Here is a 23,252-nt window from a genome sequence, read left to right on the forward strand (position 1 = left end):
GTGGAGGGTGGGAAGAGGGAGAAGATCAGAAAAAATAACTATTGGGTGCTGGGCTTAGTACATGCCTGACTAAATCATTTATACAACAAACACCCATAACGTGAGTTTACCTATATAACAAATCTGCACATGTACTCCTGTACTTAAAATAAAAATAAAAATAAAAAATAAAACATGATAAGATGAAAAAAATAAAACTTGTTATATGACCTAAGATATGCTCTATTCTGGGGAATGTTCTATGTGTCCTTGAGATGAATGTATATTCTGCTGCTGTTGGATGAAATGTTCTACATCTATAATGTCCTTTATCTGTTAGGTCCCTTTGTACTATAGTGTTCTTCAAATCCTCTGTATTTTATTGATTTTCTGTCTGGGTGATCTATCCAATGCTATAAGTGGGGTGTAGATGTTTTCTACTGTTATTATATTGCCGTCTGTTTCTTCCTTCAGTTCTATTAATATTTGCTTTATACATTTAGGTGCTCCAGAATTGAGTGATACATCTTTGTTAATTCATCTTGATGAATTAATCTTGTTATCATTATACAATGACCTTCTATTTCATTTGACAGTTGTTTAAAGTCTATTTTGTCTAAGAATAACTATTTTTTTTTTGGTTATCATTGCATAGAATATCATTTTTCTTTTTTCTTCTTTCTTTCTTTTTTTTTTTTTTTTTTTGAGACAGGGTCTCACTCTGTTTCCCAAGCTGGAGTGCAGTTGTGTGATCACAGCTCACTCTAGCATCAATATCCCAGGCTCAATCGATCCTCCCACCTTAATCTCCTGACTTTCTGGGGCTACAGTTGTACACCACCATGCCTGGCTAACGTTTTTGTATTTTTGGTAGAGGCATGGTTTTACCATGTTGCCCAGGGTGGTGTCTCAAATACCTAGGCTCAAATGATCTGCCCACCTTGGCCTCAGGAATATTTTCTATTCCTTAATTTTGTCTTATATGTGTCCTCAAACCTAAAGTGAATCTCTTGCAGGCAGCATATAGTTGGATCTTTTTTATTAAAAAATTGATTTAGTCACTCTCTATTTTGACTGGAAAATTTAATTCATTTAAATTTGCAGTATTTATTGATAGGTGAGGACTTTTTATTGCCATTTCATTGTTTTCAAAATATTTTGTAGTTCTTGTTCTCTTTGTTATCTTTTGCTATTTTCCTTTGAGATTTGTTAATTTTTTGTGGTGTTATATTTTGATTGTGCATTTTTTAATCTTTGTTTAATCTGCTACTGGTGTTTTGTTTTTTGTATGACTACAATGAGGCTTACAAAGAACATCTTATAGTTATGACAGGCTATTTTAAACTTATAAAAACTTAACTTTGGTCACGAACAAATTCTACACTTTTACTTCTCCCTCCATTTTATGTAATTGATATCATGTCCCTATTTACACTTGTTTATAATATATACCCATTAACAAGTTATTCTAGCTATAGTTATTTTTAATACTTTTTTTCTTTAGATTATACATTAGCACTAAAAACGACCCTTACATAATCATTATAGTATTAGGGGATTCTGTGTTGGGAACAGGCCCCCCAAAATCTGGCCATATACTGGCCCCAAAACTGGCCATAAACAAAATCTGGGCAGCACTGTTAACATGTTTGTGATGGCCATGACACCCACACTGGAAGGTTGTGGGTTTATCAGAATAAGGGCAAGGAACACCTGGCCAACCCAGGGCGGAAAACCGCTTAAAGGCGTTCTTAAACCACAAACAATAGCATGAGCCATCTGTGCCTTAAGGACATGATCCTGCTGCAGATAACTAGCCAAACCCATCCCTTTATTTTGGCCATCCCTTCCTTTCCCATTAGGAATACTTTTAGTTAATCTATAACCTATGGAAACAATGCTTATCACTGGCTTGCTGTCAATAAATACATGGGTAATTTTTGTTAGAGACTCTCAGCTCTGGAGGCTGTGAGACCCCTGTTTTCCCACTCCACACCTTATATTTCTGTGTGTGTGTCTTTAATTCCTCTAGTGCTGCTGGGTTAGGGTCTCCCCGACTGAGCTGGTCTTAGCAAATCTGAATTAGAGTATGTACTTATCTTTACCAGTAAGTTTTATACTTTCATGTTTTCATGCTTTTACTGAGTGTCCTTTTGTTTTATCTTGAAGAACATCCTGTAGCATTTCTTGTAAGGCAGGTATAGTGGTAATAAACTTGCTTGATTTTTGTTCATCAGAGAAAGTCTTTATCTCCCCTACATTTTTTATGGATAGCTTTGCCAAGTAAATTATTCTTTGTTGTCAGGTTTTTGTTGTTATTGTTTTTTCTTTCAGCACTTTAAATATATTGTTTTACTCTCTCCTGGCCCATAAACATTTTACTCAGATTTCTGCTAATGGTTTTATTATTTGGGGAGAGGGGAATGTTCCCTTTGTAGATGATGAGTCATTTCTCTTGCTGCTTACAAAATTCCCTCTGTCCTTGACTTTTGGCAATTTGATTAGAATGTGTCTCAGTGAAGATTAATTGATGTTTAGCCTATTTGGGAATCTTTGTGCATCATGGATTTGGATGTTCATTGGTTCCCAAGATTTACAAAGTTTTGTCTCATTATTCCTTTAAGTAAACTATTTTCTTTTCTTTTTCTGTTCCTTCTGGAGCTCTTATACTACATATACTGTCTCATTTGATGGCATCCTATAAGCAATGCAGGCTTTCTTCACTCTTTTTCATTCTTTGTCTTTTTAGTCCTCTGACTGGATAATTTCAAATGATCTGTCTTTGAGTTTGCTGATTCTTTCTTCTGTTTGATCAAGTGAGCTCTCTGTTGATTTTTTTTTCAATCATTGTGGTCTTCATCTTTATGATTTCTAGTTCTTTGTTGAATTTCTCATTTTGTTTATGTACTGCTTTTCTGATTTAATTTAGTTGTACATCTGTGTTCTTTTGTAGCTCATTGAGCTCTTATGACTATTTTAAATAATTTGTCACACAACTTATAAATCTTCATTTCTTTTAGGTCAGCCACATGAACTTTATTTTGTTTCTTTGGTGGTCTCATGTTTCCTTGATTCTTCATATTTTTAAAGTTTTGTTTTGAAAGAAGCAGTCACATTTTCAAGTCTTTACTATCTGTCTTCAAAGAAGACCTTCACAAGTCAGCTTAACTAGAGATTTTGAGGGTCTCTCAGGCCTTTTTTATGGGTTTGCCCACCCCACTGCTCTTTTTTCCTCCTATGAGGAAGTCCTGGGATTGTGTGTCTTCTCTTGATCCTGTTAAGTCAGGCCAGGTGTTGAGAGCCTCCTCTTTATTTTTCACATGGCAATGCCCTGAAGTATTTAATCTTGTATACCTTTTCCCAGTCCTACAGAGTTGAGCTGGCTGCTGATTTACATGCACTCTCTGTGAGTATTTGCTTGCACCATCTCAGCAGTGCACATAGAATGAAGAGGGTGCATATTAGCCAGTAGGGGACACTGCAGATGAGGTTTTCCATAGAGCTCACAGGTGGGCCTCTTGGTGGAGTCCATAAGCCACTTAGTAGGATATATGGCCATATTTTGAGATCTTCACAGTGGTTGCTTTGAAGCCTCATCCCTTCTTACCTGCTCCTAGTTCCCCCCAAGACTATTTAGTCATGCCAGTCACCTCAGTAATCTGGGAGTGGGAAGACCAGTGTAAGCCTCTTGGGTACCATTCCATAAGACTGGGGAAGCTAGGCCCTCACTCAGCTATCACTTTCCCCTATTGGAGAAATCATGGGCCTGAGGGATCTCCTTTGGCCCTAGGCTATGCTGCCTTAGAACAGAGTGATGTGGGTAAAGTGTAACTGTTCTTACCCACTTCAATGTGTTTATCCTCAAAATTTTTTTCCATGAACAGGGTTCCAGAATCTCTCCACTGGACTTCCAGTTTCCCACAGATGCATACAATTCCGAGATCATTGTTAAAATTGCTGTTGCTGTGGGGGTGTGAGGGCTGGAGTCTCTTATTCCATTATCTTGCTGATGTCCCTCTGGCCTTTTTACTTTTCAATAAAATATTTTCATTTCACAAAAAGTTACCTTCGTGAGTTTTTTTAGTTTATTTTCGTTTGTACAAATTCCCTTTAAGTACTTATATCTCTCTGACCTAAAAAATTATACCCTGTAAATATATATACAAATTACTCAGCCACATACTACTGTGCCCTAATCAGTTGAAGGCCTAATTCAATTATTTTAATTTGACATGAAGACACTGGTAAATATAAGCACACAGATAGGTATTGAGATGATATTGTTCTGTAATGAGTAATAAAATGATCATCTAGATAATTCAGAATATACAGTTTTCCCTTTGTTTCTGTGGGGGATTCGTTCCAGGGCCTCCCATAGGTAGCAAAATCCATGAATACCCAAGTCCCTGATATAAAATTGTGTAATATTTACATATAACCTATGAACATCCTCCTCTATATTTTTAGTCATCTCTGGATCGCTTATAACCCTAATACAATGTAAATGTTATATAAATAGTTGTTATACTGTATTGTTTAGGAAATAATGACAAAAAAAGTCTGTACATGTTCAATAAAGACACATTTTTTCCCAAATATTTTTAATCCAGGGTTTTTATTTCATAGCTGTGGAATACAAAGAGCTGACTATATTTATAGTTTACATATATTAAACTGCTCAGAGATAATTCACACTGCCAGAAATTTGCCATGGATCTCAGTTTAAGAAACATTGTGCCAGACCACTGTTTCCCAAGAACATATTTTATTTTGTAGAAACCGTAATTACAGGACCTAACTGGAATATACTGGGTACTAGTTAAATGCTTGTTTAATTGAAAATTTCATGGATTTAAAGCAACATAGATGTCATAGGAAACCATTAAATAGAGATTTTTCTCAACTAGCTCAACTATTTGTCCTTACGTTTCTCCAAAGTCCAAATATCTTTCACATACAGCTGTATTTGTCTGTTCTCGCACTGCTATAAAGAAGCATCTGAGACTGGGTCGTTTATTAAAAAAAAAAAAAAAAAAACAGGTTTAATTGGCTCATGGTTCTGCAAACTGTACAGGAAGCATGGCAGCACATGCTTTTGGGGAGGTCTCAGGGAGCTTTCAATCATGGTGGAAGGCAAAGTGGGAACAGGCACTTTACACGGCTGGAGCAGGAAGAAGAAAGAGACAAGGGAGGTGTACACACTTTTAAACAACCAGATCTCACAAGAATTCAGTCACTATCGTGAGGACAGTACCAAGAAGGAAATGTGCCTCCATGATCTAATCATCTCCTGCCAGGCCCCACCTCCAACACTGGGGATTACAATTCAACATGAAATTTGGGGAGGGACACAGATCCAAACCATATCAATGGCTTTCCAAATTTATCATCTTCATTCCAGCTAGCTGGATGGGAAAAAGAACATGGAAGGTTTTTGATGGGCCCATGCTAGTAGTGGAAAATAGGACTTTTGCCCTTTTTCCATTGACTAAATTGCTATTACATGGCTACACTGCAAAACAGACCATGGTTGTAGTCTGGAGGTCTACCAAGAAAAATTTGAAAATTTGTATTTTGATCAGCAGTCATATATGCTACAGAGCTTCAAGTAGTGTAGTCACAACCAGTAGTGTGTGGGACAAAGAGTACATGTATTAGTCAGTGCAGGCTCCAGAGTCAGTCTTTAATGTTGGAATCCAAGTGGTAATTTTCCTGTCAGTTCTACATGAATACAATGGATATTTTATACCTACTCCATGGATTTGGTGATAAGATTAAATGAGATAATAGATTCATTATACTTATAACAGTACCTAGCACATGACCATTATTAGATAATTATGATTTATTTTTATTAAATACTAATAATTATCAACTACTATAATTGGCATGTGAAATAAAGCCTATTTTCCATCTCTGCTTAGGAGAACAAAAGTATTGATGAAACAACCAAAATGTCTTCATCAAAAGAATCATGTGCTATACAAATGTACTTTTTTTTAATGTAGAAAACATTTATATAAAATCTTCCTGGACTTCAATAAGACTTTTAATTTGGGGTCTAAACAACAAAGTAGGAATGTGTAATATAAACCATGTCACTCTAAGCACATCTCTGACTCAAGTATTTTGGTAGAATTATCTATATCTATATATTTAATAAATAATTATTGAGGGAGAAATATATGTAAAGTTGAAAATCACACCTATGTTCTCCACTCCAATTTGGCAATATCCTAACTGAATAGTAAGTAGTATGGATATCAAAGTATATTTTTTATTATGAATTAAACTGAATTGGAAAATCCAGCTTGCATGGATAGTCAAATTGGCTTCTAATGCCTTCACCATTGAATTGACTGCCAATGCTACAGAATCATCTGCTGCCATCACTCCACTGGGGGGCTGAGCCTGCCATCTTAAACTTCACTTGTGAAGGCTTATTAAGTTGAGGGCCTAAAAGGCCGTGAATGCACAATTCTCAATTCACTAATCACATAGTCATTCCTGTTTTCTTAGGGAGAATTGACTAAACAGACAAAGATGTTTAGAAAATTACTTTTTCTTACTCTGTGCCTCATTAGGGCAGACATTCTATGTCCTGGCCATAGGAAAGGTAGTAGGGAAAGAAAATTGTTCTCACTGATAAGTCCCCCCTCCCAGTGACATAAATATATGATCTATACAATCAATCGTTTCTAAATATTGAAAAATTTGAGAGTAAACATTGCCCTTTTAGGTAATAATATGAAAGTGGTAATAATGATGCCTCAGAAAACAATATAATTCAGTGAGTTTAAACAATGAAATTTTCTCTTTTCAAGAAAGAAAAGGAGTAATAGAGGGCAAAACAACCTAGAAACGGGATCAGAAGAATATCATTAAAAATAAATATTACAAACATTTGAGAGGCACCCTGGTTTATGTTATTTCTGTGACCATCATTTTAAAAGCAAATATAGTATTAGAAATGCATTAGTAGGAATAAGATACATAAAAATAAGTAGATTTTTATTTTATATTTTATAAGATATATAAAAATAAGTATAAATATATTGAGGATTCTTTCAATTCATATGACAGTATTACATTCATTTCTGACAAGTAAGTACAAAACAGAATGTAGAAAAAATAGGAAGTTTCCATACAAAATATAAAAATAAAATGGGCTGGGCATGGTGGCTCACGCCTGTAATCCCAAAACTTTGGAAGGCCAAGGTGGGCAGATCACGAGGTCAAAAGATCGAGACCATCCTGGCCAACATGGTGAAACACATCTCTACTAAAAATACAAATATTAGCTGAACGTGGTGGTGCACACCTGTAGTCCCAGCTACTTGGGAGGCTGAGGCAGGAGAATCGCTTGAACCCGGGAGGCAGAGGTTGCAGTGAACTGAGATCACGCCACTGCACTCCAGCCTGGAGACAGAGCAAGACTCCATCTCAATAAATAAATAAATAAATAATACTTGAAGGCAATATTGAAAAATAGAAAGTGCATATGTGTGCTTTGAAATATACAAATTTTGGTTGAAATATTAGCCATGTGGCATATTAGTTTCAAGACTTTAATGATGCTAGTTGACCTCCCCGAGTCATTTTGCTTCGTCCATAAAATGAGAGCAACTTCATATGGGGGTTGTGATAGCATAGATCACATCATGTTAGGCTTACGGTAACCACTCAAACATAAATAGTTTCCTCACTCCCTGAGAAACATATTATTGAGGAAAAAAAGCGGAGCCTGAAAGAAGTGAATTTATTTGGAATTGTTTTGAATGAAAAGAGGTGATTTAGTGAGCCCTCCCTTCCTGTAAACAGTCTGTTAATACCCTGTAGAAACTGAACTAGAACAAATAGCCTTAAATTGCATCAATTTTCATCTTGACTTCCTGGGAATGTAATAGTACTGTAATAGGCCCTAGGTCTTAGAAGTGTCCAGAAAATCATGCAAAAGCATCATAAATATGTGTCTAAATGATTTGAGAATAACCCAATCTAATCTCTTGTGCAAGAATTTTAATCTCAAATGTGTTCTACATGGTTGTATGGCATGTTTGTATCCACTTATCTTATGACTGAACTTCCCCAAACAGTTCTTAAACTATATTTGTCAATTTAATGCATTATACATCTTAATTCCTAATAAATGTTTATTTTTATAGCTTTTACAACTGGGACGCTGATATTGCTGTTTGTAATTCAAGTCCCAACTATCAAGTGATTGCCGATAATCCAGAAGGCTTACTTTTCAGATACAAAAGAGACAGAAAAATTCTTAATGTGGACCCAAAGGTAATTCTTCTTTTACACTTAGTTATCTCTTCACATGTTATTGTATTTCTGCCACTATTCAAAAAATCTGTTAAGTATTCGACACTCTTAAGTTGTTAAATTTAGAAAGGAAATAACATTTTGAAACTTAGAGCATGTACTACCTTTTTAAAAACACTCCATAGCTTCATAAATTATTAGAAATTAATAAGAAAGAGTTTAGGGGGAAGTTAAATAGAACTCACAAGTGGAAACTCTTCTTCATGCCTAGCACAGAATTGCACCAGGGAGCCAGTAGGCCACGCATATGCTTCCCCCGATCCCAGAGATGTCCAGCACTTGTTGCTGTTAGTGGGGAGGAGGGTCATTTAGAGAAGGGAAACTCTCACCTTACATTAGTACCTAGAATTCTAATACCCCTCTGTGTGTGTGACTAACACTAAAAATGGTCTGGTTCTTAACGTATTTCTAAGTGTTAATTTGGAAAACACTTTTATTTAAGTATTTTAAAGACATGTCTCGTGATATTTTGAATTTGTTCAAAGATAAATATTTACATCTTGCATATTTTCAAAGACCGCATTTGAATCATGACTTTTTATTATGATTTGTCGTATGTCTAGGGATGAAAGTTGAAACTTTGCTTGAAGTCATTATGTGTTTGACTTGTATCGGTGGGTTTCATTTTGTTGTTGTTTTTAAATTTTGAAAACTATTATTCACATGAAAGCATCAGTCTAAAATCCAAAAGCAAGAAAAAGATTATTTTATAGTAAAATAAATAAAAATTGTGTAATACACATGGAATATGGACAAGGATGGGCCAAAGGAAAGGGGGATCAGGTTATAAAAACTTTTCCAAAAGTTTTTAGAAAACCAAAGTCAAAAATCCAATCTGTATTTCATATCCACTTAGTACAGTTCCTTGCACATAAAAAATGCTAAATAGGCTAGGCACAGTGGCTCACACCTGTAATCCCAGCACTTTGGGAGGCAGAGGCGGGCAGATCACCTGAGGTCGGGAGTTGGAGACCAGCCTGGCAAACATGGAGAAACCCCATCTGTACTAAAAATACAAAATTATCCAGGCGTGGTGGCACATGTCTGTAATCCCAGCTATTCAGGAGGCTGAGGCAGGAGAATGGCTTGAACCTGGGAGGCAGAACTCCGTCTCAAAAAAAAAAAAAAATGCTAAATAACCATGTGTTTAAAGAATTAATGACCAAAATTCTGTAACAAGAAATAGATGATTACCTGAAATGAGATTCAGCTACAAATATCAAAAATGCCAACATAGTAATTTAAACAGGATAGAAGCTGCTTTCTCTTCCACATGTAAGTGTAGATAATGACAGTCCAAGGTTTAAATGACAGCTCCACAGTCATCTGGGCCAGGGTGATCCTCATTTTCTTGGGCCAAAATAGGTCTCCAGCCAAAACAACCACATTCAAAACATAATGCCTGGATGGGGTTGAGAGGGTACAAAGAACATTCCCCTGATGCCTTTAAAGGGAGTTTCCAAAAAGCTACTGCACAAACCATCACTTATGTTCCATTGTAAGAAGTTAGTCTTACGGAGATGATTAGCTACATGCAAAGCTGGGAAATATAATCTTAATTCAAATGAGCATGCACCCAGCTAAAAACAGGTATTCTGAGACAGAGAGAAGAGAGGTTTAAGTAGGCAACTGTCAGGTTCTAACACAATGCTATCTCCTTCAAAATAACAGTACTCTTTTTTGGTCTCACGTTTCTCATTAGTGAAATGAAGTACTGGATCAGAGAGTTTTTAGGGCTGTATTTATTATGAATCTATGAATACCAGAGTAGTTTATCAACATACCTTCTCTCTAGTGGTTTTTCTTTACTTACGGGTGTCAAAATGAGATCAGTTAGGACAAAGTACAGAAAACTTAATAAATAACATTTCCAGAGTCATTTCCTTAGAAGTCTAAACTATATAAATAAGAAAAGATTTTAAATTATGAACACTCTTGTTAAGATGTGTGAAACAAATATTTGAATCAATTTTGAATGACATCATATTTAAACTATTTTAGGGCTGTATTTTAACTAATGGCATATTTCAAGAATGCATGTCATGAATTGTAGTTTTTACAGTCTTTGGGGAATCATTATTGAATGCGAACTGTTGCTTAAACATGCTTCAAATAATTTTAACTCAAACTCAAACTTCCAAAATAGTCAACCATGAGATTTCAATATGACATATAACATTTGTCTCCTTTTTTCTGAAAGATTTTGATTAGATTTTATGATAAATTTGAAGAAATTTTTTTCAAACTCGAATAAAGAGCAAACATTTGGTGAATGAGTGGTAAGAGTAAGAATTATTAGGTGAGACATACAACATTTGGATACATATATTTCTTTAAATTTTCATTTTATCTTGTGGAAAGTAAAAATTAATAGTAGACTTATGAAAAGAAATGTTGGTCTCAGCATTAGTAAACAGAGTCCTAGGCTTTACTATTAATTGGCTGCATGACCTTGATAAATTCACTCAACTTCCCTGGGTTTTAGTGGTCACAACTAGAAGACAGAGGGTTGTTGTAGTTGCTGTTGTTGTTGTTTGTTTTGTTTCTTTCTGATCTCTAGAGTTCCTTTAAAATACCTGGCCCAGTTTTTAGAGATTCTGCCTCAACTGGGACCAGAAGTACGTATTTTAATAAGCAGCCAGTGTGATTCTGCTACAGGTTGTTCATGAACTGCAATTTGAGAAAAAATCTCCATAAAAAGTCAATAGTCTAAAAACATCTGACATTCTGTTCTCAAAAAATAAGTAGAAAGACACTTATATATTTTAATTATTGTGGACAAGATGTATTGTACATTGCTACAAAATTTCTTAACTTATTCTTTCTTCAAAGATGCAAGATCTTTTGTATTTCATGCATCCAACATAAAATTTCTTATAGACCTAAGGAAGAACCAATAAATAAGCAAAATAAATATCTGCAGTTACTTTAATAACTACTAATACATATTGATAGAAATTACATTTTTATAGTCAATATTTTTCTTAGCAATTTTTATTGAAATCTTTCCTAAGGTGAATATCTCATAACTCCAGTAGTTAAAGAGCTGTAAAATACTGTAAGAGCAACTCAGCTCTCCTTTTCTTCTCCTTCATGTACCCTCTTTGAAATACTTTATTCTTAAAATTAAAGAGGTCAAGATAAATGAAAGGTGGAAACAGTGATAAACAGGATGTGTTTACTTTGTCCAACACAGATGTGGACTCATTAATTCTGAAGTATGTTTCCCACGAAAGGCAGTTGTTTGGGAATGGTAACAGTGGAAAAAGAAACTTGTGCAGGTCTTACAACAAGTAATATGAGTTCATTGGTTAAGAAATTCCAAATGCAATAAGAGTTTGGTTGCATTGAAAACAGGACCACTGGCTTTAACTTCCCTGCAGCTGTATAACATCTGGAACAAATAAGCCAAGTTTCTATTTTTGAGTGAAGAATGCTTGTTTGAGTGATTCACACCCACCAAAATGTTTCCAGTGTATTATCTTTAGAAGAATTAAATGGAAGCACTTTGCACTCTGTCCAATATATTATCCGGACAAATTTTTTAAATACACTTTTTTTTTGCTTTTAAAAAACACTAACCATGGGATAGTTTGCTTTGAATCTTACCATAGCATAAGTGGTCTAAAACTGGCATGAACCACTAATAAGGCAAGAAAGAGAGAGAGAGAGATTGTATACAATAGTTACAACAAAAAATATATATATATTTCTTAGTTACACCAGCTTTTCTCACTTCCCATTTCTGAGAGGCCATCACCTTGAAAAATGCCTTGCTAATGAATATTTGATAAATGTTCATTAAATTGATGATTGAATGCATCATTCCCTCCAAAAGCAATAATAACAATAATAATAATAGTAACAGTGCTACACTAGTTAAAAGTTAATGAGTAAATTATGTTAGTCATTTGATATAGCAGTGATAGCGGAAATGGGTATAATCATTTTCCTCTATATTAACCCAAATAAGTCACAAAAAATGCAAGAATTTATCGCTGAAATCAGATTTTGCAGGAACTATACAGAAATCTTTATTTCGGTCTATGCTTTCATACCTTCTTGCGCAGTCCCAGAAATATATAATTTAAACTATCTCAAATTAAGATTATTGAATTAGAACATGATTTTGATTTATGAACAGATTTCAACAGATTAAATGACTCACTGACAGTCAACAGTTAATTATTAGTAGAAACCATCAATGAAGCTTAAATATTATGAGACACATGGGGAGGTGAAGATGAGCAAGACTTCAATCTTTGCCCTTTAAGTGCTCTTAGTGTTTTTAGGGAAATAAGTCAAAACATAACTGCAGTATAAGGCAGAAAATGGTACATTGCACAGGAAAGAAATACTTTTGGAATTCAGTGAAAGAAGAGATGATTTTTGATCTGGGGACAGGAGCTAGTGGAAAGGAATGGTGAAGGGAGAGCATTGGAGATAATGTTAAGTGATAATGGAGGAAGTAAACTTTTAGTGGGCACTTAAAGGATGATTAGAAATTGAACTAGATGTTCCCTAAAACTTAAAGTATAATAAAATTTTTAAAAACCAACAACAACAACAACAACAACAAAAAAGCAGGATCATTAAAAAAAAAAAAAAAAACAGAAATTGAACTAGAGAGGGGGAGAATTGAACACATAAGGAGGGAAAGGCAGTCAATATCAGGAATTAAACCTATTACCCAAGAACAAGATAAGATTCACAAGTATAAAACAGACAAGGGAAAACCCAAATAGTTCAACTTGGCTTCTGCATTGGCTTGAAGGAGTGAATTGGGAATTAAGCCTGGAGAGGTCATCAGAAGCTTTGACTGCAGGACTGAGGCAGATCTTGGACTGGACTCAATATGAAATGGGGAAATATGCCAAGCATCTTGTGCAGAGAAATAACAGAATGAAAGTTAGGCTTTAATGTTAGAAGGTGTAGAGCAGTACAGACGAGGGAGGAAAAACTGGAGAAGACAAGCAGAATAACAGTAACCCAGGTGAAAAGTAAAAAGGACTGGAAGTAGAGGTCCTGCTGTAGTTGGCAAATTTTGAGTTGATGCTTTCAATATTGCAACTACCAGATCATTCAGGTACAGATAGAACTTAGATTATGTATATCTATCTAGAAAAGTTTTTGAGAGACCTCACTTTCCCCCAGTACTCAGAAAAGAAAGAGAGGGAGAAAGAACATGTGTGTGTGAGAGAGGAGAAAGACAATATTGCTGGATGAGTATAGGGCACACAAGTGAGCTGGATGGATGTCTGCCCCTCTTTGTTCTTCCCTCCATCCCCCTCTTCCTCATTTGATGTTTCCTTGGCAACTGTTGAGAACTATGAAGTATAAAGGTGAATCTGGAAGGTAGATTTCTTGTCCTAAAAAGCTTACAGGTTAACTGGTGAGTGGGTGGGAAAATATACACATAGAAATGGCAAGCTAGACAGTAACCTGAGAGGACAGAAAAAGTTCTGTAAGAATTCAGGGGAGGCAGAATGTACTTTGGACCAAGGATGTTCAAAAACAAGTTAATGAAAGAGATAGCATTTGAACTGGGTCTGGAAGGGTGGGTATGGTGAGGACATGAGGACTGGAGAGGAAGGGTGTTCTGATAGGAAGGAAAATCATGCACAAAGGCATGGGAGCACAAAGGCATGGGAGCACAAAACATGAGGCTGTGAAGGAAGGCAGAGGACCTCCTTGTGGCTACCGAGAGGCTGTCAGCACAGATCAGATATCAGAATCACCCAGGAAGCTTTAGAATATATGATGCCTGGCCTCATCCCAAGAAGGCTGGATAACTGATCTGAGTGGAAGGCTTAGGCATTAGTACTTTTCAAAAATACCCTGGGTGATTCTAGTGGTTCACAAGCATTGAGACAAAGGTTTAGGAAGGAGAGTCATGGCAGAAAAGTCTTGAGAGAATAACTAAACATCACAAGTGGAAGCCAAATCTAATTAGCTTTTGCCATTCTATAGACCTCAAGGAGATTCAGTACTATTTGTGTCACAAAGACTTAGAATCAAAATTTCTAAGTATGAAAATGCATAATCCATTTTGAAAGGAGGTGATGTGACTTCTCTGTTGGCTAAACTTCATTGTTGTGCTTTTAGAATTCAAAAGAAAATCAATTATATTAAAAATATGAAAACTTATAGGGCAAGATCTTTTTTTGTTATCTTATTTACTGTCTAGTAGAGTACATCTTGAATATAGTTGCTTGGTAAATCACTAATAACAAGCAAACTAAAAGACATGTGAAAAGATCTCAGAAACCCATAGTTTCTATTGGATGTAGGACATTAGTGAAACAAAAAACAGTATTATAGAATAAAACTTTCTGGATCCATGCTGAGTGTCACAAGGTTTGGAAGGCATGTGCAATGTAGACTGTGCATGGACTTAGCAGGATTTATTTCTTTGTTCTTTTTGTATCAATACTCCTGACTATTAAGCCTAGACTCCTCTATTTGAAAATTGTTCACAATTGTTCAAACATAACAATGAGCTACTTTGGCATGTAGTCTATTATCACAAGAGTTCTTTATCAGTACCTAGCCTGCCCTGCCTTGAATGGATTAGGAGCAATTCCTATTAATTCAGGAAAGCATTTCCTCTTGCTCTCTCTTTCTCAAATTCACCAGTCAGAGAACTCCAGGCTCTTCCCTTAGATATCAGACTGAATCCATCTATGGTGAGGCCCAGCAAATTCTATTTTTAAAGCCTCTTCAGGTAACCCTAAAGATTAGCTGGATTTTATATCCACTGCTTTACACAGTACTATTGTCTTAGCTGTTGCTTCACCTTAATGTATGTGCATAAAGCAATCAAACTTCATTCATTTAAAATATGTTGTAATGCAACAGTGTTAACTTTAAGTCATTGAAATTACACATTCCCAGGACTGCACAGACTAGAAAGCACAGACCATATACCAAAGAGTGCTGTGTAATGAGACACAACTGCACTAAATGTTTCTGCTAATAAATCACCATCACTGCTATTTTTTCTTCTTATTTGGATCATTATGGGGGCCAGAGAGTGGGCGAGGGGTTGGGAGGTTTTACACATTCTCTGCTATTACTGCCTCATGGAACTTCGTTTTGTAAAGTGAGTTTGCCTAGAGGCTCAAATGAAACAACACACGTGACAGAAACTTGTAAAGCATAAACGTTAAATGTAGGGCAGGAACCCTTTCTGGACATTTTGCCATTGTATTACCAGGGCTAGCACCATGCCTGCACATGGTAGGTGTTCAGTAAACATCTGTAGGATGAATAAATTGAAATATTAAATATTTGCTAAAGAAATGAATGGTAGGGCCAAAAATAATTCTTAAAAAAAATTGAGGTTAACTTAAAATATTTTAGGGTCTTAGGCACTGAAGACACATGTAGAGCTAAAGCTATTTTTAGCTAAAAACTACCAGAGTAATTGCCTCTGGTGCTTTTCTGCCTAGGTAGGTGGATAAATGAATTATCACTCAGGGTTCTTTGAGGAAATTTAGAGGGTAAAGGGTACTTTGTCCAGGGTAATAGCAATGTGTTAGGTGCATGGGTAAATGAGAGTAGCAATTACTTTATTATTTTTAAAAATAAATGTGTAGTCACTGTTGTCTATTATTGTACAGGTGCTAAAAACAAATATGTCAAATTCTTTCTTTTTCTCTGAGCAAAAGACTAGACACATAAGGTTTAAAATTAAAAATAAATTCGACTAATAAAATCACCCGTTTTTGTTTTTGCATTTTTTTTTTTAAATTTAGAGGAAGATTCCAGCAACATCTTCTCAGAGCTCCTCTCTCCTCTGTTCTGCCCTCTCAGGCAACCCCCACCCAAGCACTTGCTACTATTAGTAGGAAAGGTGTTCATTACCTGCTTAATGCCACTTCTGCTTCTGAGGTCGTTGGCTGCTCTTCATTTCCCTTGCCTCCCAGATCCTAAAATCCTAACCTGTCATAGCCTTGAAATTGATCTTCTGAAAACAGAGGCCCGTAACATTTCTATGTCCTATCTGCAGATGGTTCCAATTTAATCTCTTGGAACCTCGCCCTTCAGTGAAGGTCCTCAGTTTTAAAATCTGCCTTTTAACAGGAAGAGCTATATATAATCCCTTTTGAAAAACAAACAAACAAAAAGCTGAATAGAATAAGCTTTAAACGTTGAAAGTTTAAACAAGTTTCAACGTCTCAGAAATGTTTCTGCAAACTGCACTACAAGACTAAATTAATATTGGGCCAGTGGGGCAGGGGATATCTACTGAATCACCAACACCACTTTTTTGGCCCCTGTATTTTCCTTGGAGGCCTCTTATAAATGTTGCTTTTTAACTGTGGCACAGTCACAGTTATTAAGTAAAGCTGAGGCCTTGCCAACTTTCTGGTTTTGCTACCCAAATTACTGAATGTTTGGTTGATTATAGCCCTAAAACACCCACATACTAAGTAGCTTTTAAACATTTTCTCCTCTGGGTAATCACCTGGTATATCTGAACTGAAAGCCCACCACATATAAAATAAGTATTTACTCAACTAACTACTGCTAAAATCAATGGCCTTGAGGAATACATTAAAATTATATAACAGAGCTTGGCTTTTATGAATTAAAACTCCTAAAACTTAAATGTCATGTCCTCCACTTGACCTGAAAAACTGATTTTAATTTTATATGCAGTATTTAAGGAACAACCCCCAGAGATAAGCACATTGTTCATAAGTGTCCAGTGCATGAACTCATATATGAACTGTAACACAAGAAATGTAAGCTACACGAAAGAAAAAAATACATATATATTATTTGAATTTTGAATTATGTATATACATAAATATATGTATGTCAATGTTTAGTAATAAGAGAGTATAAATGATAAGCCTCCATCATCTGAGCTGAATATATGCAATGAAAAGAAAGGTACATATCCCAATAAGGCATACATGACAAAGAAAAATTATTGTTTTAAGCTTTTAATTCCAAGAGCAACCTAATCAAACATGATGCCAAAAGTAAAAGGGACCCATATGGCCTAGGGATATAAGGATGGAGAGATTTGAGGAAGAGAGCTTTAGACACAGTTCACACTCACTTTCTCACAAAATGTATTACCTCAAATCAAGAAGTATGGAAGACAGTAGAAGTTAATTTCCTGGCAAGATGAAATGATTGAATAAGAACAAAATAATTGTTTCCTCTATGATCTTAAAAACCTGATAACTAATAACACAGAAGCAGGCATCAGAAAACACATGAGTCAGGCATGGTGTCATTGCAGGTGCAAGACCACAGTTGAGGGATTATTTCTAGTTCAAAGAAAGAGCATGTTTTTTTCCTGGGTCTCAACAGTTGAACAAGTAGTTAACTCCCATGACTCTTTCTCAGCCGTTCATGACTCCCAGCAAATACTCATAATTTCTCAAAAATTGAAATCCCAAAGCAGAGTGAGAGTTGAATTTTTTTAGAATATGGAATACAATAGCATGAATAGTGACCAAGACCGTTAGTAAGAAAGAAAAATCTCATGTTGATAACTTATAAGTGGCTATTGCTGGCTGAGATATCTTTGGCATGTACATTGGTGGCCCTGAACATATATACGTTTTCTCAGATAGCTGAAGCAAGAGTGAAAAAGAAAAACAGTTAAATGAACAAAAATGTCAGCCCCAACTTGGCAGGTCAGAAAACTACCTCATAAGTATATGAGGTTGCTCCAAGGGGATAAGTTCTTAATTTGAGGGGGGGAACAACTTATTTTAAAAATCTGTTAATTTTTGGCTGGGCACAGTGGCTCATGCCTGTAATCCCAGCAGTTTAGGAGGCCGAGGTGGGCGGACCACGAGGTCAGGTGATCGAGACCATCCTGGCTAACACGGGGGAACCCTGTCTCTACTAAAAAATACAAAAAATTAGCCAGGCGTGGTGGCAGGCACCTGCAGTCCCAGCTACTTGGGAGGCTGAGGCAGGAGAATGGCGTGAACCCGGGAGGCAGAGCTTGCAGTGAGCCAAGATTGCGCCGCTGCACTCCAGCCTGGGTGACAGAGCAAGACTCCATCAAAAAAAAAAAAAAAAAAAAGCACACATGGCCATATACAGAGTAGTATAATCGTATTTTAGGTTATTCAAAGACCTGCTTGAGTACCTTAATAAATCCCACTTGAGAATTCTCCCAGACCTGAGGATTCTCTAAAATACTTTGGAGCAGTTGAAAGCAGCTAGAACTGCAGAACAAGTTGGAAGGGAATGAGAAATGGCCATCAGGGCTTAGGCAGGGCAAAGCTCTTAAGAGGAGCAATACTTAGAATGAGTTGAAGGTACAGAGATCTTATCAGCTTTGTGATTAGGGAAAATTACTTCACCCCTTTGAGCACTTCACCTCTGTCTTCTCATCTGTAAAAATCTAAAAATTTATAGCCTTTTACAAAGAGTTGTTGTGAAGATGAAATGAGAGAATATGCTTAAAATGCCTGCCACAGAGTAGGTGCTCAATGAATGAAAATTTCTTCCTAGTAGTGTATTACCTTAGAAACCATGAAAACTCTAAAAGAATAATCATTTTGCATTGCAAGAGTTAAAAACTGGAAATAATCTGCATGTTCATGACCAGGCAATGGTTAAATAAATTATGATACATGCATACAAATAAATAGTATGTAGCAGTTTAAAAAGTTAAAGCCGTATTTACTGATGTTGATGGATTAGTGCAGATGTTCAAGATACACTATTAAGTAAAAAAGCAAATTGAAAATAATGTAGATAGGCCAGGCACGGTAGCTCATGCCTGTAATCTCAGCACTTTGGGAGGCTGAGGCAGGCAGATCACCTGATGTCAAGAGTTAGAGACCAGCCTGGCCAACATGATGAAACCCCATCTCTACTAAAAAAAAATACAAAAATTAGCTGGGCATGGTGGCATGCACCTGTAATCCCAGATACTTGGGAGGCTGAGGCAGAAAAATCACTTGAACCTGGGAGGCAGAGATTGCAGTGAGCTGAGATAGATCGTGCCACTACACTCCAGCCTGGGGGAAAGAATGAGACTTCATCTCAAAAAAAGAATGTAGATAATATTCTATCCTTTGAATTACTCATAATTGGCATAAGAATTTCCCACTTGTGGAAATTTGGTTTGGTTTCTGCTTTCCCTCCAGTTTAATTAACAACTCTACAACCAAGCTTCTGATTTTACCCCGACTTAGGACAGATATCTAAAATGGAAACTGCTTAGTCAAAATATATGTATTTTATAAAACTTTAGATAGATATTGTCAAATTGGTTTGCAGTTAGACCATGTCAATTTACAATTATATCTGAGCTGTTTAAAATTTCCCATTTCCCATGCCCTATTTATTTTGCATACTTTTTTAACTTTGTTAATTTCACAGTCCAGATTTGTTTGTAGTCATTTTGATTTGCATTTTTTATTACTATTGGAAATGAACATTTCTTTTATATGCATGCTAGTATATAATATTCTTATTTATATATTTATTTTAGAGACAGTGTCTTGCTCTGTCTGGCGCCCAGTGGCACAATCATAACTCACTGTAGCCTAGAAGTCCTGGGCTCACATGATCCCACTTCAACCCCGGCACATTCCCCCTCCCTAGCCTCTGGCATAGCTGGGACCACAAGCACTAATCACCATGCCTAAGGTTTGTTTTTTTTTTATAGCGACAGTATGTTGCCCGGGCTGGTCTCCAACTCCTGGCCTCAAGCAATCCTCCTGCCTTGGCCACCCAAATTAATGGGATTACAGGCTTGAGCCACCATGCCCAATCTCCTTTTTTCTGCAATTGTTATTTCCGTCTACGTACTTTCCTTTAGGGTTTTACTGGGAATTTTAAAATAAATTTTTAAAGTATTCTATGTGTAGAGGGTAGAAAACTTTTGGCTATCATATTTTTAGTGACAAACCAAAATTGTTTTGTCATGCAAAATTTTTAAATTTTTCTATGATCCTAACTACTGATTTCTCTTTCTAATAGCTTTCATTGCTTCTATATTTAAAAAGATCCCTATACTAGAATCAGGAAAATAGTTACATATATTTTCTTCTAAATTTGTTTATGGTTCTTTTGATACATTTAAATCTGTAATTCTTCTGGGATTTTGTAGAGTAAGGTTAGAATCTTCTTGTTTCATCAATTATTATTTTTCAGTAACTTTTTACTGTAGGACTTATTCCAATATCTTGTTTTACCCATATTTTATACTTGGCTTGGAGTCCCATCTCTCCTGGGACCCAGTAGTGGTTTCAGGCAGTAATCTTTTCACAGCTCCTTACAGTGCCATGAATTTGAAGGAAGAGCTTTCTAAGTGCTGAATTTTCTCAGCCAGTTACATCGTTTGCTGTTGCTGTTGTGTATGTGTGACTGTTTTTAGCACTCTTTTTATACATTATTAAGAAACAATTTTTAAAAGAAGATAAATCATCATTATCATACAGATATAGAGTGAATATGTGGCAAAGATTTTTAACTCATTAATTAATGAGGGACCAGTAAGGTATTACAACTGATTCCAGAGAATTCAAAGAGCAGAGACATAAAAAGGGAATAAACAGATTTTAAAATAAATTTGCAAATAAATAAAAAGCGTCAATGCAAAAATCCATTGTATTCTACTGAACACAACTACTTTGCATTACTACAGACAAGAATTGTTTGAATTATTATCGATTTCTAAAATTTACGAAATTGTAATACAGATCATAAATGAGAAAACCTAAATGAGTGAGTAATCAAGATACCCACTGTTTGATTTTTTGCCCATTTCAAAGTTTCTCACAAGTTTCCCTGGCAGTCTGTCTCCTTTCCTCTTTTTATCATAATAATTTCAGAAAGATTATTCTTTATCATAAAATGCAGCTAGTCTTATTAGGTTTACCTTACTATTTATATAGGTGTCGCAAAAGTGTTATTTTACCATATAGGTCACCTTAAGTTTCCATTGTAAATTCTAAGGCTATACAATTTTGAACAAATACTAAATTAAATTCTGTCTGTAAGTATTCATAAGGAATCTCAAATTGGACTTTTAAGGCCCTCTATTATTTGTCATCCTGCTGCTAGAAAACTAAATCCAAGAAACTCTGTCCACAAGATTTCACCTATAAAACCTATAACTTTGGGTAAATTATTCCCTTCTAAAAGTCCCAAAATATCTTAAGATAACTTACACGTAGTATACAATATTCTTGACCATTAAAGCCAAGGAGTAGACCAGTTTGTCCAGAAGGTCTTTGTAAATACTACCTCCATAAGTCAAGTCGAACTTAATTCCTTAAAAATAGCTGTTTCTGTGTGATTCAATGAACATTGTTTTCAAACATGACATTACAGGGAAGGCTTTGGTTTTATAATTTGTACAATTACATCCTGGTAAAAAGGATGACAACTTCTTACTGAACTGATGCAGATTACTAAATGGCCACGGAAAGTAAAAAGACTCAATAAGAATTTCTGAGTCCTAGAGGAATACATGAAAATCACGTGTCATTTTCAAATGTTTCATTTCATTTTATAAAGTAGATTCTACTAAATTTCTATGGGTTACAGATTTCTTAAGAAGAAGGAGAAAGGGTGTTCTTATTTTTCTGAAAAATGAAACATTAAGACAACATCAACAATATCCCAAATGAATAACCATAAGAAAATTCTCTCATTACTGCATTCAGTCTTATTACAATTTTAATTCCTACGCCACTGAATCTTGTGCATCATATGCACCCTCTGCTTTGGCCTAAAATGGGTCCTGGAAATCCTGACTCAGTCCACTCATGGTGTAGTCTGAAAGCTGTCTAACCAATGTCAGCTCAGCTTTGAAGTGTCAATAAAGTACCTGGTAGTTATCTTCCATGAGGTTCTAAGACTGTTCTTTGTTGAAGACATAAATACTGGATTATAACCTGGAAGAGAGACTTCAGGGAAGCAGCAGAGTAAAACAGTACTATCAATAAACTACAGGGACCTAAAATGACTGTCGTGGACTTATTACTAATAATTTTCAAATGTGAGCAGTCTGGTGAGAGTTTATAGTAAGAATAATGCAACAGACAAGGAAATTTAGTTCTTTCTGTGGTATGCAAAACAATGATAATAAATCCACTACAAAAGACAATTAGACAAACATCTCTAAGGATAGTGATTAAATCTATTTTCAAAGAAGTCTGTGAATGATATGTCTGATTCAAAAAATGGATGAAAATAATTTTACAGAGGAAGAAGTCTTGAGATAGAGACAACACATAGATAATACTAAAACATAATTGCTAATACAAGAAACCAAGTAAAGAAATTTAGTAAGTGTACATAAGGCCTAAACATCTGTATTTTTTAAACAGTAGCTGAAATTATGACTGAAAACATTATGCTATTGTTGTCTAATGTCATTAGGCAAAACACTGCTACAACTCTGATAAATATGGAAAAACCTGATGGAAATATTTCCAAGAGTTACAATCATTATTTCCCTTAGGTTAAAAACAAGTAAAGCAGAAAGGGCAATGAAAAAAAATTCAGGAACTTCCCATAAAGCATATAAAATTTCTGAAATATTTTTGTTAATAACATTATACCTATTCAATTTACATAAGTAAGGCTGAGCATCTCTTCTGATTTGAAAATTCTTCCCAAGGAATTCCACAAACAAAACTAATTATTTTTAGCACCTCTTTGCAAAGGTGAAGGAATAACTCTTTGTGATATTTTTGAAGGGCCATCTGGGAAATCTCAAAGATAGTTTTAAGTGTAAAAGATATCCTGACTTTTTTATTAATTTTTTCTATACTTAAGATCCGATTATGAATGGCAAAAATCAGAAAAAATAATAGAGGACATTTGGACATTTGATTAAAATAAGATCAGGGTACCAGAGAAATAATAATGAGTTAACAGTTTAAGTACATACTTAAAACAATAAAATATTAAAAAATATATATACATTAACTTGGTTG

The 23,252-nt window shown here is 35.4% G+C and overlaps 1 protein-coding gene across 1 annotated transcript in view; it reads left to right on the forward strand.

Moving 5' to 3' along the window:
* CFAP299 (cilia and flagella associated protein 299) overlaps positions 1-23,252 on the forward strand; it is a 657,858-nt gene that overhangs the window by 630,914 nt on the left and 3,692 nt on the right. The window contains exon 5 of the mRNA XM_003776468.5: positions 8,145-8,274. Within this exon, the coding sequence (XP_003776516.2) occupies positions 8,145-8,274 (130 nt within the window). The remainder of the gene's footprint in view (positions 1-8,144; positions 8,275-23,252) is intronic.

The sequence above is a fragment of the Pongo abelii genome, chromosome 3, assembly GCF_028885655.2.
Source record: "Pongo abelii isolate AG06213 chromosome 3, NHGRI_mPonAbe1-v2.0_pri, whole genome shotgun sequence".
Classification (NCBI taxonomy): Eukaryota; Metazoa; Chordata; class Mammalia; order Primates; family Hominidae; genus Pongo; species Pongo abelii.